The sequence below is a fragment of the Nematolebias whitei genome, chromosome 7 (genome assembly GCF_014905685.2).
Source record: "Nematolebias whitei isolate Nwh7 chromosome 7, NemWhi1, whole genome shotgun sequence".
Taxonomy (NCBI): Eukaryota; Metazoa; Chordata; class Actinopteri; order Cyprinodontiformes; family Rivulidae; genus Nematolebias; species Nematolebias whitei.
Window position 1 is genome coordinate 25478288 of NC_056504.1, and position 15544 is coordinate 25493831.

The 15544-nt window shown below is 43.0% G+C and overlaps 1 protein-coding gene across 1 annotated transcript in view; it reads left to right on the plus strand.

The window, feature by feature from the left end:
- si:ch211-286o17.1 (hematopoietic progenitor cell antigen CD34) overlaps window positions 1-15544 on the plus strand; it is a 49240-nt gene that overhangs the window by 25071 nt on the left and 8625 nt on the right. Inside the window, exons 2-4 of the mRNA XM_037679319.1 lie at window positions 6872-6955; window positions 11448-11692; window positions 13756-13848. Of these exons, the coding sequence (XP_037535247.1) occupies window positions 6872-6955; window positions 11448-11692; window positions 13756-13848 (422 nt within the window). The remainder of the gene's footprint in view (window positions 1-6871; window positions 6956-11447; window positions 11693-13755; window positions 13849-15544) is intronic.

The window sequence follows — 15544 nt, forward strand, 5'->3', positions numbered from 1 at the left end:
CATCCAGTGCCATGCTTTCTCAAACGGTTCCCTCTTAAATTTAATTTGATGTAAGATGCGAGAACTGTCATGACAGACTGAACAATTTGGATTTCTATTTGTTAAAAAACATCCAACTGTTGGCCTGCACCATTCTTGCAGGCTTCCTGAAATCAATGAAACATGTAAAGTAGTTGCAGATGAACAGCTGTATTTTGTTAGTTTATATGAAAACACTTCAGTTTATGAATATAGCACAATTCCAATAGTAAAAAGGTTCTGCATTAGTTTTCATGTATGAACTCACAAGATCGACAAATGCTTTGTTAATGTGTGCAGATATTTTTATTTAGGTAAAACCTCTCCATGTTTGGCTATAAATACTTTGACAAAACCTTCTGGAATTTTTTTCCTGTAATAATGTAGTGAAAGTAGTTGGTACAGATCTGGCTCCTGGAATTTGGCGTTATGTTACATCGTTGTAGGTAAGGTGTGAAGGCTGAAGCCCAAATTTCACCTCAATAAATATGTTGGCTTAGCTGTGCGTGACTGGAAGAGGGTAAGGAGAGACAAACGGCTGGGAGGGAGAAAGGCGTGGAGCTTCTTCCAAAGTCTGCCACATTCCTCCATCCAGAGTCTCAAGAGATGTGGGGGGGGTGGGGGGGGGGGGGGGTGGAGTTTATTCAGACCACAGCAGTCATCCAGAAGAATCTGGTGGGAAAATATTCAGGAGAGCAATGAAGGGCCAGCAGGGAAAATCATATGGAGTTTGGTTTGATTAAGAGTTAAGTAATGTAGTGTTTGTGCAATGTCTGCAAGATGCATGGCTAATGACTGACATCTTGGCTGTTTTCAACATTACACAAAAAGAAGGAATGAAAAAAACACTCTGGGGGATTTTTTGTGATGACGTGAGCCTCAGGAATTGTGAACTTCCTAAATAAACCATAAATGAAAGTTTGTAGTTGAATGGTTCTATAAAACCCCTGGGAAGAATCAGTGTTGGATGTGATGGTGTGGGAGAGGTTGAGAGTAAAGCGATGATGATGGGTTCAAAGGTCATCCTGTTTGGAAGTTTACAGACCTTAAGAAGCAAGACAGCTGTGAATAATTGGAGAGTTGTATCAAAAACAAACCAAAAGTCAAAGCTACAATCCAACTTCAAAGTAATATATGTTAATGCCCGTCTTGTTTTCAAGCAATAAATTAATACCATTAAATAATACAAAAGATGTAAATAAGCTAAAAAAATCAGTTTTCTTGACACTGATAGCAGATGGACATGAAGACTTTTGAATTAGAATTTATTCAAAACAATTAAATAAAGGGAGTCTGTCAGATCCTGCTCTTTGTTTAAATGTTGCCCATCTGCAGCAATTTTATGTAAAGATGTGCCTGAAGCAAAACAAGCATGATCTCTATTATGAAAATATTGAAGCATGGTTTTACAAAAGTACTGGAAAGTCATGGTGCCATTATGATAAAACTAGTAAAATTACATGAATTCTAAATCTCCCTTTTTTACAGGAAGCTCAAACGTCATCCTAAAGTACAGCTAATGTTTGTGTAAATAGATGTATATGTATTTCCAGTAACTTGCCACACTATTTACTTTAAAAAAGTAACCTCATACCCCAAAATACTCATTAAATAGACAAAGTATTTTACCAACTGGGAGAGTTTTATCTTACAGATTACAAGAGTAAAACAACACATTTTAGTCTCACTCTTCTGGTTCTATATTTGTATTGTTGTTCTTGCAGCTGCTCCCTTCTGCAGGGGTCATGACATCCAGCATACTTGCATGAAATATTTGGCAATTGTTTCACAATGGATGCCCTTCCAGATGCAACCTTGTCTTAAACCTGCAGCTTCAGCATTTCAAGACAACAGCACTGATCACCATGCCAACATATTTGTGTGAGAAAAGCCAAATTAGGTTTGACCATATCTCTCACTTGAAGCATAATTATTTATTTTCAGATAAACAAAGACCACCAAGAAATGGAGGCAGAATGGCAGCTGCAGCCTACAGACAGAGAAAACAGACTCAATAGAGCCATAATAAAGAAAGAAAGTCCCTCACCTGTTGCTGCACCACAACAACTGGGTCCTCTAGTAAACCAGACACCAAGAAAAAAAAAGCACTATAACTGACAAACAACTGCCTTTTTGGCAATAGAAAATACAATGTTTGACATTTATGTTTTTAGTAAAAGTATAGAGGTTATGGAAAAACAAGATTAATGTTATTGGAGATGTCCTTATTTAGTGGAACTCAATTGTCATGTGTAGTACGTGTCTGTTCAGTTTGATGTTAGGTCATGCTGCCCTCCAAGTGATACAGCCTCCCAGTTATGTCAAGACTGGAGGGGCTATTATGTCTTTATGATAAGCTTTGTTCAAATGAGCTCTCTTTGACAATCCAAGGCTTTCAGATTCTACCGCTTTGAATTTCTCATCCATGAGATGTTTAGTTTGACATTTCTTTTGAACTGAATTGATCAAAAATCAACAAGCTGGATCTTCTTGTATCCCTTATTTTTTTTGCCATGCAATGTGAGGTTTAATGGCAGTAAACAATCTATGTAAAATCTGCTTTGAAGCAGGAAACTAATGAGTTTCTCATTCAGTTTAAACCATCACAGAGTGAAGTTCTCCTTTTGGCAGTTTTACTGCTCAGTTGATAACAGTAAAATAAACAGAGGACCTCCCTGGAGATTATAGCCCCATGTGACAGATACACTTTACTGGCACCTTTGTATTGAACACTTTTTGAATTCACCTGAATGTCACAATGATTTATCTAAGAAAACCTGCTGATCTGTGTCACAGAGCAGTCCTTGTGCAAACAGGTCTACATCATTAGATACCAGCATATCATTAGATACCCACTGGATGGAAATCCAGTTCTGTGTTTGTTCTCCAGGGTCTCAATTGGTTTAATGTGTCAGAGCAAAGAGACACCTTCAGTGAGATGGAGGTTGGGCCAACAAGAACGATGACCCGTTAAAATGTTAGTGCAAAGTTAAAAAAAAAATCCTAAACTTTGTTGTGCTTAATATTCCTGATTCAAAACAAAACAATAAAAACACCGCTTGAACACTGACTCAATTGAAACAATTATATTTTAAAATAGATTCTGCTCAAAATGGTGTGTATAAGTTTTATTTGCAGCGTCGGTAATTACCATCCCCCTTTCAGAAATGGCGCCACATTCTCAGATTTGACATTTAAATCAACACTGATAAACTAGATATTAGAGCATTAGTTTTCAAGAGTATCAGAATCAGAATAATAAGCTTTATTATCATTGTACGGAAATACAGTGCGATTATGTTCATACAGTCATCCGAAAGATGGGCAGAGTGAACGTTGCTGCTGCCCCTAATAGCGCAGCCCCTTATTCGTTTTATATAGGAAAAAGGGAAAAGGTCAATAGGAGAGGATAGTGTTATTACAAAAAAAGATCTCTTCACATCTTATCCTTATCAGGACATGATTTAAGACATCAAAAAACTCTACCAATAAGCACATTTATAAAACACATTATATATGCATTTGATGAGAAGACGGTGAGATTTGTCCCTGAAGCACTTCCAGAAAGCCCATAGTCCTGTTAAGATGTTGGTGTCAGTTGGTACAATTCTGATAAGCATGCACAGAGCTTTTTCAGTTTACACATATCCCAGGAGAAATTTGATAAGTCTGCCTACTTCGAGGCCAAACGGGGGAAGTCAGATTCAGATAAGCCACAGTTGTTAATTTTTTCAGGCAGACTGTTATTTCTCATCAGCCTTGAGTTCTGCTGGTACTTTTAATCCAATATAGCCAGATTTGTGGGCATTCCACTGGCTCGTGCTTATTAGCTCCCTCCAAGGTCGTCCCCAACATGCTGGCGAGCCCCAGAAGCCGCAAGTGGCCTGTGATTCTCACAAATCTTTTCCATCTTACAGTTTAGCTCATAAATCAGCTGATTTTGAGAGCTTGAAGCATGAACCAAACCTGCAGACAGGGTTGGTTCATGGCTGAAACTGCTGCCGCCGTCTTCTTTAATACCAGATAACATAGGTATCTGCTGGTGCCAAAAAGCAGAAATCCTGCTATCATGATTCTAATATATTCTGTGTCCTCCTGAGACAATACAGAAAGGCACATCAGATTCATGATGTATCCTGCCCTGTGCATCTCAGTGGGGCATGAGGGTTCTCTAGGACCATGTTGCTTTGCTGAAAAAATGTTATCGATTGCGCTGAAAGTCCAGCTGACCAGATCCATGGCTGTAGTTTATGTTTCAGAAGATGTGTAAATAGGAGCTCCGATACACAGACAGAGAGCAAAAAAGCAGGAGGATGGGAGAGGGAAGAAATGCGTCCATCTTGCATGAGAGCGACTGGTGAAAAAGAAGATATCAAGACAAACCCTGTGATTTGTGTTGTAGATAACTGTTCACCTCTGCACTGAAAACCTTTAGAGAAACCCACCAGATCAGGATTCAAACATGTACTAGAACAAATGGGTAACACTTTTCAATAAAGTACACAAAATTTGATTAACTACTAGGGAATGCCTCAGGAACGAATCAGGAGCTAGTAGGCAGTTAACCAGTACTTACTGGGGAACACACAGCCAAGCCTTATTAGGGGGCTACTGGTTAGTTACCTTGTAAATCAAGAGGAACTAATCAAGAACTAATGGGTTTTTACCAAGGAAATCAAAGAGGAACAAATCAGGAGCTCACAGTAGGTAATTGTCAGGTAGTGATTAAGTAATGATTGGTTCCTCAGTAAGTACTTGGTATGATGCTTCACTACATCAGTGAACATAATAATAGTCAGGCAATGATTTGGTACTCAGTAAGTGATAGTCAGACATACTGTAGTTAAGATGATAGCAGTACAAGATTATGAAATTGCTAATCAATGGTAAGAATCCAATAAAATCTGTAATCCCTAGGAAACAGGTTTTTGACAATTACGAGCTGTGACCTCACTGGTGCAGGGTTTATTCAGAACCCAAATGGAGAATTTCTCCTCCGTTTCTGTGGTAACAAACCAGCAGTCCCCTAATAAGGCTTGGCTGTGTGTTCCCCAGTAAGTATTAGTTAACTACCCATTAGCTCCTGGTTTGCTCTGGATTATCAAATTTTGTGTACCTTATTGTAAAGTGTAATCAAGAAAGGTTTCACAGGACATAATCATGTGTCCTTGTGGTGGCTTTCTAGCTGTGGAAAAATACATTGGTTTTTAGATGCTTTTTGAAAACTGGTTAAAACCAGCTTTAGCACCAGCCCTGATGTTACACTAGATCCACTTTAGCGGAAAAAGCCAATAGTAAACTGCAAGTAACACATTAATTTTGGCTTTAGGCAAATTGTTTAATTGACTAGTCTTTAAAGTGTGTACCATTAATTAAAAAATGTGCTTGAATGTGCTTCTATAAAATTTACACAGTTCAGTAGCATAACTTTTCTAATGGCATCTAGCTCAGCTGTCACTTTTGCATTCTTTCTCCAACGAGTAATCTTTTAAGAGGTTTCAGAGGGAGACTTTCCCTTCTACAAAGTTGTAAAACTCCTAAAATTAAAAAATCTGCACCTATCAGTGGAAAATACAAGAACCTTTAGAGCACTGCAAATAATTGCTCATTCATTAAACACTAAATCCTTTTAAATATTGCCAGTCCTGTTGTTTTGTTTTCCCCAAACTTAAATGTTATAGTTGATTTTTAGGCCTTTCATCATATCAAAAAACAAAAAAATGTCCTTTAACCTGATAATATGTAAGGAAAGACATGTTAAATATATAAACATAATGAAATCTGCATAGACAAGACATTATGGGAATGTTTTTACTGTGAGGTCATAGTGTTTTTGTTAAGCAGAGAGAGGGAGAAAAGGAATTAATCTGATGATCTGGTTTTGCTTCGGGATCCAAGCCATGCAACGTGAGCTGAACAAATCACAGCAATAAAGACCTCAGGCTCATTATCTCAACATCTGCAGGGTGTGGCAGCAGATTTAATTAATTAGCCAGCAAAATTAAACTTATTATTTAAGCCATCAAGGTTATTATAACCGTACTGCAGCTTAACTCTTGGCTGTAAAAAACAAACAAAAAAAAAACAAAACATGTATCTTGTTAGGATTTTAATGCTTTGATCTAAATCTGAAGTTTGGAAAATGTTTGTTTCCAGCACCATAATTTCTTGGCACAAATCAGCTACAGTTTAACAAGATTGAAAGTGTTAATTTATTTCAATATTATAAATTGTAAAGCCTTTTTGCTTTACCACAAGTGATACATTGTAACTACTGTATTTCTTCTAAATCCATAAAGTAGGTAGGAGATTGGATTTCAAAGTAAATAACTTTAGAATGACTACTGGATTTGAGAACTTTAGTCATTTAATGCAACAAGATCTACTACCTTGACCTCCATCACTGCAGTGCAAAGGCCTCCGGGCCTACGGTGACATCATACCATGTTCTTACTGTCACGCAACGGTTTCTGCATGAAGACCACTGAGATATCTAAACTTTTATAATCTGCTAATCATGTGCAATATAAGCTGATGCCTCAGACTAAAACTTTAAAAATATTTTCTACATTTAGTTTCATTATATCATATTTATTACAATGCATATAGTTGTAAATACGCTATTTAGATTAAAATAGGTTGACTCTGAAATATTAACACCCCATTTTTTTTTACTGTGCAGTCGGAGCAAACAGGCTTTGTCTCCTGACTGAGAAAATGGGATCATGTTATCCAGTTTAGTAAATATGGACCTGCTGGTTAGATTCAAGTCGGTTTTGAAGCTTTCTCATTTATTAATGTATAAGTGGTGCAACAAAATAAAACAAATTGATTTATTCTGATTTTCCCGCAGAAGTGACAGCCCAGGACGAGGGAGGAAGAGGACCACAAGATTCCATACGAGGTGACAATATTGTAAAGAAAACTGAAACTCCTGGTAAGATATCAAGCAATAAAGATCACTTTAGTTGAGCTGAAAAACAAACAGGTTATCAAGCGAGCAAAGTTTGTACATCTGAGCATGTTCAAATTGTTGTTGTGATGATTCATCTCAATAAAAAATATTAATATTTTTAATAATTCTCTTATTATATAATAAGAAAGCCCAGTCCAAGTGTCTCAACCATCACAAATTAAAAAAAAAGTTAAATCATGTCATCTGGACAGATTCTTTTTGGCTTGAACCACATCAATAAGGTGCTATTTATATGACAAGAGTTTGTTGGCAGGCCTCAAACTGATTGTTTTTCGGATGAAAGACGTAACGTTTCTTCCAAGAACAATCCATCCAGATGACAAGATTTAACTTTCTTTTTTTTGTGATTATTTTACCTGGATGATTGAGCTTACATCAGGCCTCAAATATCAGTATAGATCAGAAATAAGACCTGAATCTGGAAGTTACAAAGGACAAGCTTCAAACAGCAGCAGACTGCAGTAAAATTTCCACGTCCTACCCATTTATGTAAAGAAATGGGACCTTTTCCTGATTAAAATATTTATACACTTGAGATACATTTTTCATGTGTTGATTTACCTTGTTGCTGTATGTTCAAATATCCATCCATCCATCCATCCATCCATCCATCCATTTTCTTCCGCTTTTCCGGGTTCGGGTCGCGGGGGTAGCAGCCTAAGTAGGGAGGCCCAGACTTCCCTCTCACCAGCCACTTGGGCCAGCTCTTCCGGGGGAATCCCGAGGCGTTCCCAGGCCAGCCGAGAAATATAGTCCCTCCAGCGTGTCCTGGGTCTTCCTCTGGGCCTCCTTCTGGTGGGACGTGTCCGGAACACCTCACCAGGGCGGCGTCCAGAAGGCATCCTAAACAGATGCCCAAGCCACCTCAACTGGCTCCTCTCGACGTGGAGAAGCAGCGGCTCTACTCTGAGTCCCTCCCGGATGAACGAGCTTCTCACCCTAACTCTAAGGGAGAGCCCAGACACCCTGCGGAAAAAACTCATTTCGGCTGCTTGTATCCGAGATCTCATTCTTTCGGTCACAACCCAAAGCTCGTGACCATAGATGAGGGTAGGAACGTAGATTGATCGGTAAATTGAGAGGTTTGCCTTTTGACTCAGCTCTCTCTTCACCACGACAGACCTGTACAGTGCCTGCTTCACTGCAGACGCTGCACCTATCCGCCTATCGATCTCACGCTCCATTTTTCTCTCATTCGTGAACAAGACCCCAAGATACTTGAACTCCTCCACTTGGGGTAGGACCTCCTCCCTGACCCAGAGAGGGCACTCTACCCTTTTCCGGCTCAAGACCATGGCCTCGGATTTGGAGGAACTGATCTTCATCCCGGCCGTGTCGCATTCGGCTGCGAACCGCTCCAGCGAAAGCTGTAGATCACGATCTGATGAAGCCAACAAGACCACATCATCTGCAAAAAGCAGAGACGCAATCCTAAGGCCACCAAAACGGATCCCCTCAACACCTTGGCTGCGCCTAGAAATTTTGTCCATAAAAGTTATGAACAGAATCGGTGACAAAGGGCAACCTTGGCGGAGTCAAACACTCACCGGTAACAAGCCCGACTTACTGCCAGTAATGCGGACCAGGCTCTGACACCGGTCATACAGGGACCTAACAGCCCGTATCAAAGGGCCCGGTACCCCATACTCCCAGAGTACCCACCACAGGGTTCCCTGAGGGACGCGGTCGAACGCCTGCTCCAAGTCCACAAAGCACATATAGACCAGTTGGGCAAACTCCCACGCACCCTCCAGGACCCTGCTGAGAGTATAGAGCTAGTCCAGTGTTCCATGGCCAGGACGAAAACCGCACTGCTCCTCCTGAATCCGAGGTTCGACTATCCGACGGACCCTCCTCTCCAGAACCCCAGAATAGACCTTACAAGGGAGGCTTAAGAGCGTGATTCCCCTGTAGTTGGAACCCACTCTATGGTCCCCCTTTTTGAATAGGGGGACCACCACCCCGGTCTGCCAATCCAGGGGAACTTCCCTCGATGTCCACGCAATATTGCAGAGTCGCGGAAGCCAACACAACCCTACAACATCCAAAGCCTTAAGGAACTCTGGGCGAATCTCATCCAACCCTGGGGCCCTGCCACCGAGGAGCTTTTTAACCACCTCGGTGACCTCAGCAACAGAGATTGGAGGGCCCGACCCAGAGTGCCCAGGCTCCACTTCCTCAGTGGAAGACGTGCCGGTGGGATTGAGGAGGTCTTCAAAGTATTCCGTCCACCGACCCACAACATCCCAAGTTGAGGTCAGCAGCACACCACTCCCAATATAAACAGTGTTGGTGGTGTCCCGCTCCCCCCCCCCCCCCCCGAGACGCCGGATGGTGGACCAGAATCGCCTCGAAGCCATGCGGAAGTCATTCTCCATGGCCTCTCCGAACTCCTCCCATGCCAGTTTTTGCCTCAGCGACCATCCGAGCCGCATGTCGCTTGGACTGCCAGTACCCATCAGCTGCTTCCGGGGTCCCACAGGCCAAAAAGGCCCGATAGGACTCCTTCTTCAGCCTGACAGCATCCCTCACCGACGGTGTCCACCATCGGGTTCGAGGGTTGCCGCCGCGACAGGCACGACAACCATGCGGCTGCAGCTCCGGTAAGCTGCCTCGACAATAGAGGCACGAAACATGGTCCACTCAGACTCAATGCCCCCCACCTCCCTAGGAACATGTTTTGAAGTTCTCCCGGAGGTCGGAGTTAAAACTCCGTCTCACAGGAGACTCTACCAGCCGTTCCCAGCAAACCCTCACAATACGTTTGGGTCTGCCAGGTCTGACCGGCATCCTCCCCCACCATCGGAGCCAACTCACCACCAGGTAGTGATCAGTGGACAGCTCCGCCCCTCTCTTCACCCGAGTTTCCAAGACATGTGGCCACAGATCAGATGAGACGATGACAATGTCAATCATCGAACTGCGGCCTAGGGTGTCCTGGTGCCAAGAGCCCATATGGACACCCGTATGCTTGAACAAGGTGTTCATTATTGACAATCCATGACGAGCACAGAAATCCAACAACAGAACACCACTCTGGTTCAGATCAGGGGGGGCCGTTTCTCCCAACCACACCCCTCTAGGTCTCACTGTCATTGCCCACGTGAGCATTGAAGTCCCCCAGCAGAACAAGGGAGTCCCCAGGAGGTGCACTTTCCAGTACTCCCTCCAAGGACTCCAAAAAGGGTGGATAATCTGAACTGCCGTTTGGTGCATAAGCACAAACGACAGTCAGAACCCGTCCCCCCACACGTAGGTGGAAGGAGGCCACCCTCTCATTCACCGGGGTAAACCCCAACACACAGGCACCAAGTTGGGGGGCAATAAGTATGCCCACTCCTGCTTGGCGCCTCTCACCAGGGGCAATTCCAGAGTGGAAGAGTGTCCAGCCCCTCTCAAGGAAACTGATTCCAGAGCCAGAGCCATGCGTAGAGGTGAGTCCGACTTTTCTAGCTGGAACCTCTCAGCCTCACACACCAGCTCAGGCTCCTTCCCCACCAGTGAGGTGACATTCCACGTCCCAATAGCCAGCTTCTGTAGCAGAGGATCAGACTGCCAGGGTCCCCGCCCTCGGCCACCACCCATCCTACATTGCACCCGACCCCTTTGGCCCCTCCCACAGGTGGTGAGCCCATGGGAAGGGGGACCCACGTCTCCTCTTCGGGCTGTGCCCGGCCAAGCTCCATGGTTAAAAGCCCAGCCACCAGGCTCTTGCCCGCTTGCCCCACCTCCAGGCCTGGCTCTAGAGTGCGGCCCCGGTGACCCACGTCCGGGCAAGGGAACATTAAGTCTGTTTATTTCGCTCATCATCGGGGTCTTTGGGCTACACTTTGTCTGGTCCCTCACCTAGGACCTGTCTGCCATGGGTGACCCTACTAGGGGCGTAAAGCCCCTGAGAGCATAGCTCCTAGGATCATTGGGACACTCAAACCCCTCCACCACAGTAAGGTGGCAGCCCAGGGAGGAGTAAGGTGTTCAAATATTGAACAGTAATTTTCAAAATACATTTAGTTTTATTATTTGAGGCTTAGAAAAAGTGTTTTATTGCACTATGTCTGACAACATGACATCTTGTTAGTGAGTTACGAGGGTGTTTGAGATGGTATTTTCATATTGAATGTATAGTCCCAACTTCCCTAGACTCCAAAAACACAACTTTGCAACGCTGACTTCACTTGTGGACAATGGAAGATAATGTAGTTACTCTGTCCGTCTTTATGTTGCTGGTCTTGACCAGCTGACACATTACTCACCTTTTAAACAATACAGTATTCATTTCTTATCTACACTTCATGTTTTCAAAAACCATGTGAAAGCCAGATAATTGATTCAATTTCCAGGTGATTTAGTGTAAAGTACATCACACAAGTAGATGAAAAAAATATTGCTATAGAAATTAATATAAATATTCTGCTTTTGCTTATCTACTAACCATTAAGTGCTGCTTTTTCAGTGACCACAAATCCACAGGGACAAAACATAGTTTACCCTACTTTGGTTCATGTGACATTAGCGGCCGTCACAAAAACACCTCAGGATCATGACTCTGATGTACCAGTGCCCACGGCATCCATTCCAGAGGGAACAGAAGATCAGGGGGCTAAGGCCACAGCTGAAGTAAAGACTGATAAACCTATTGAAAAACCAGAGACTCCAGTACCTGATCCTCCCAGAGGCGACAACTCAAACAAACCAAAGGTAGGGCAAATGATGGTGTAACGTTAATCTGTGTGACATCAGACAAAGTCCTTTCAAGAACACTTTTAAACCAGGTCTGACTTGCTCATGTGGTACACGCGTTGAGCGCAACCAGGCATGAGGTACGCGCTCTTTACACTTGTCACTTGATTGATTTCAAGACAAGACTGGTCACAGGACACACTGGTAGCACCTTCTTAAAAAAAATAATCAATGTTGTAATTTAAACAAACAGAAGCAGGTCAGGGCCATGTCACTGTGCTTACAGACATCAGGTCAGTATCACAGACCCACCTAGGTGAAAACAACATTGTTGGTTAATGAGGCAAGCTCCGCCCCCATCCCTAACTATGCACAAACAAGCATATTCAGCTCTATGACTACCATGTTTTGTGGCTCGGAGGCATAACATTTTAAGCTCACAGTTCAACCTTCGTATTTTCCCATACAGTATGATGATAACTTTGGTAACAGTTGCTGTTTTAAATGCTTTATATAAATAAATCTGACTTGACATGAATAATGCCCGATGAAGGCTTACGAGGCACTGCTGGAGGGTTAATGTTTTAAAAGACTATAGATGTGATGCCAACCAAACAGATATTTGTAAGCATTATGAATGTAAACAATCTTCACATTAAGTATCAATTCTTTTATAGTCAATATGGTGCAACCAATGTGTAAAGAGGACTTTCTGTATAGCGAACATGTGAGGGTACTACCAATATGCTATGCCGTAACTGAAGGATGCATTAGACAGCAAAATATAAATATGTCAATAACAAATTACTGGTACTTCTTGAAAGTTAATTCACTTATGAAACTTTAAAACTATCCAAAAAAAAAAAAAAAGTAAGCAAACTTTGGCATCTGTAACACTCACAATGCATTTAAAGTGCTAGGATACAAGATAGAAGCAGTGCTAGGTTTGGCTATGGGAGTAGTAAAATGTGATAGGGTGTATTAATGACTACAGACCAGCAAATAAGTTTAAAACTGCTGGCATATTATTTAAAACAAACAAACAAAAAAAAAACATTACAAACAAACATACCACTTAATACAAAATTCAATATAAAACATTTTCCAATCCATCCATCCATTTTCTTCCGCTTATCCAGGGTCAGGTCGTGGGGGTAGCAGCCTAAGTAGGGAGGCCCAGACTTCCCTCTCCCCAGCCACTTGGTCCAGCTCCTCCAGGGGAATCCCGAGGCGTTCCCAGGCCAGCCGAGAAACATAGTCCCTCCAGCGTGTCCTGGGTCTTCCTCTGGGTCTCCTCCCTGTGGGACATGTCCGGAACACCTCACCAGGGAGGCGTCCAGGAGGCATCCTAACCAGATTCCCGAGCCACCTCAACTGGCTCCTCTCGATGTGGAGAAGCAGCGGCTCTACTCTGAGTCCCTCCTGGATGATCAAGTTTCTCACCCTATCTCTAAGGGAGAGCCCAGACACCCTGCGGAGAAAACTCATTTCGGCCACTTGTATCCGAGATCTCGTTCTTTTGGTCACAACCCAAAGCTCATGACCATAGATGAGGCTGGGAACGTAGATTGATTGGTAAATTGAGAGCTTTGCCTTTTGACTCAGCTGTCTCTTCACCACGACAGACCTGTACAGTGCCCGCTTCACTGCAGATGCCGCACCTATCCGCCTATAAATCTCATGTTCCATTTTTCCCTCATTCGTGAACAAGACCCCAAGATACTTGAACTCCTCCACTTGGGGCAGGACCTCCTCCCTGACCCAGAGAGGGCACTCTACCCTTTTCTGGCTCAAGACCATGGCCTTGGATTTGGAGGAACTGATCTTCATCCCGGCCGTGTCGCACTCAGCTGCGAACCGCTCCAGTGAAAGATTGCTAACTATACAACAATAGGAAAAAGCCTAAAAAAAGTTTTCTAGATTATCTGTCATAAAGAACATTTATTTTCCAATTCTTTATGTGGTCCTTTGATTGCTTTAAACGCCTTGATGTGGCCTTTTGGATAAAAAAAAAAGTTGCCCACCTCTGCCTAAAGGTGAGAAGATGCTATGAGATAAAAGACACTGGTTTCTCTTTGCAGCCAAGGCCTAACCAAGATGTTGTCTGCGTGAGCAAAGAGGATGTGGAGGGAAAAAATGCTGTCCAACTGATTCTCAAGGCTTCTTCCGACTGTGTAAGTCTTAAAAGCTTTATGTTTGGATCTCACATGCAGAATCTGCTTCTATATGATATAGAATAATAATGTTTTAAGGGCAGAATAAAAGAACAAAAGGATCATATGATTTGTTATCATCCTGGATTACAATACCTGCACATCTTGTCCTTAAGCCCCCAGTATACTGCCGCGTACATCCATACGCAGAGGTACGCACGTACGTACGCAGAGGTACGTGCGTACCCCCCAGCGTACCCTCCGTGCAAAGCTCACATTTTTACGACCGCATACGCGGTATTGCACAATAAACTGCCCAGCGACAGACTGTTTTGTATGCGTCACCCATGTATTAAATGCCCCTTTTTCATCTCTGATCTGGCCTTTTCTTTTGTATTTTTGCCAAGAGGCAGTGATCTCTTCCTCCTACGTCGATGCAATGACTGAAATGGTGAGAAATGGAGGAATTTGTCACGAGCTAATTAAACTCAGGTCCAGCATGGCTGCGGGAGAGTCTAGAGATTTCCTGGTGGGCTGGTCTGATGTGTGGGCTGTAGAGTCAGCGCTCTCTGTTTTTTAAAATTTTCTTAGATCTTTTTATTAACAACATATAAACACAGAACACCGCTGCGTAAACGCCCCTCGTCTGTGAAGCTGCTCTGCAGCTGCTCGGGGTGTACGCTAGAGTATCATGTCTGAACCCTCTGCGTACAGTACATGCGTACGTACGCGTGAACGGACATACGCGGCAGTATACTGGAGCCTTTACACTCACAAAACAACAGAGATATGGCAGAACAGCCCTAGCTTTGTTTGTCATTCCCATTTGCTTATCAATCTAATAAACTTAGGATAGACAAATTACATTATTTTCCCTCATTTCTGAAGCAGTAAAATTAGACAAGCCATAAAGAACCAGTGAGGCTGTGTCTACCTGCAGTCCGAGAGCTGTTTTCGATATATACTGTACAGTAAACACAGGGGATTGGACTGCAGTGTGAGGTAGAGGAAGGGCAGCACATTGGTTGGGCTCACTGCTCCTGCAGAATGTGTAATGTTTAATAGCCTGAGGCAGCATTGTGGATGTGTGTGTGTGTGTGTGTGTGTCCTTGTTTATGCTACTTTGTGAGGCCCATTTTTCCAACTTATACTACATTGTGAGGACCAACTGCTCCTTATGGGGCCCAAAGCCCGGGCCCCATAAGAAGAAGTCCCGTTGGTGGGTTAGGGGCTAGGTTTAGGACTAAGGTGTGAAATGAGGATGTGTTAGGTTTAGGGTTAGGTATGTACTGGTAATGGTTAGGTTATGGATAAAGGTCATGGTTAGGCTATAGAAATGAATGAAAAATGAATGGAAGTCAATGCAAAGACCCCACAAAGATAGCAAAACAAACCTGTGTGTGTGTGTGTGTGTCCTTGTTTATGCTACTTTGTGAGGCCAATTTTTCCAACTTATACTACATTGTGAGGACCAACTGCTCCTTATGGGGCCCAAAGCCTGGGCCCCATAAGAAGAAGTCCCGTTGGTGGGTTAGGGGCTAGGTTTAGGACTAAGGTGTGAATTGAGGATGTGTTAGGTTTAGGGTTAGGTATGTACTGGTAATGGTTAGGTTATGGATAAAGGTCATAGTTAGGCTATAGAAATGAATGAAAAATGAATGGAAGTCAATGCAAAGGCCCCACAAAGATAGCAAAACAAACCTGTGTGTGTGTGTGT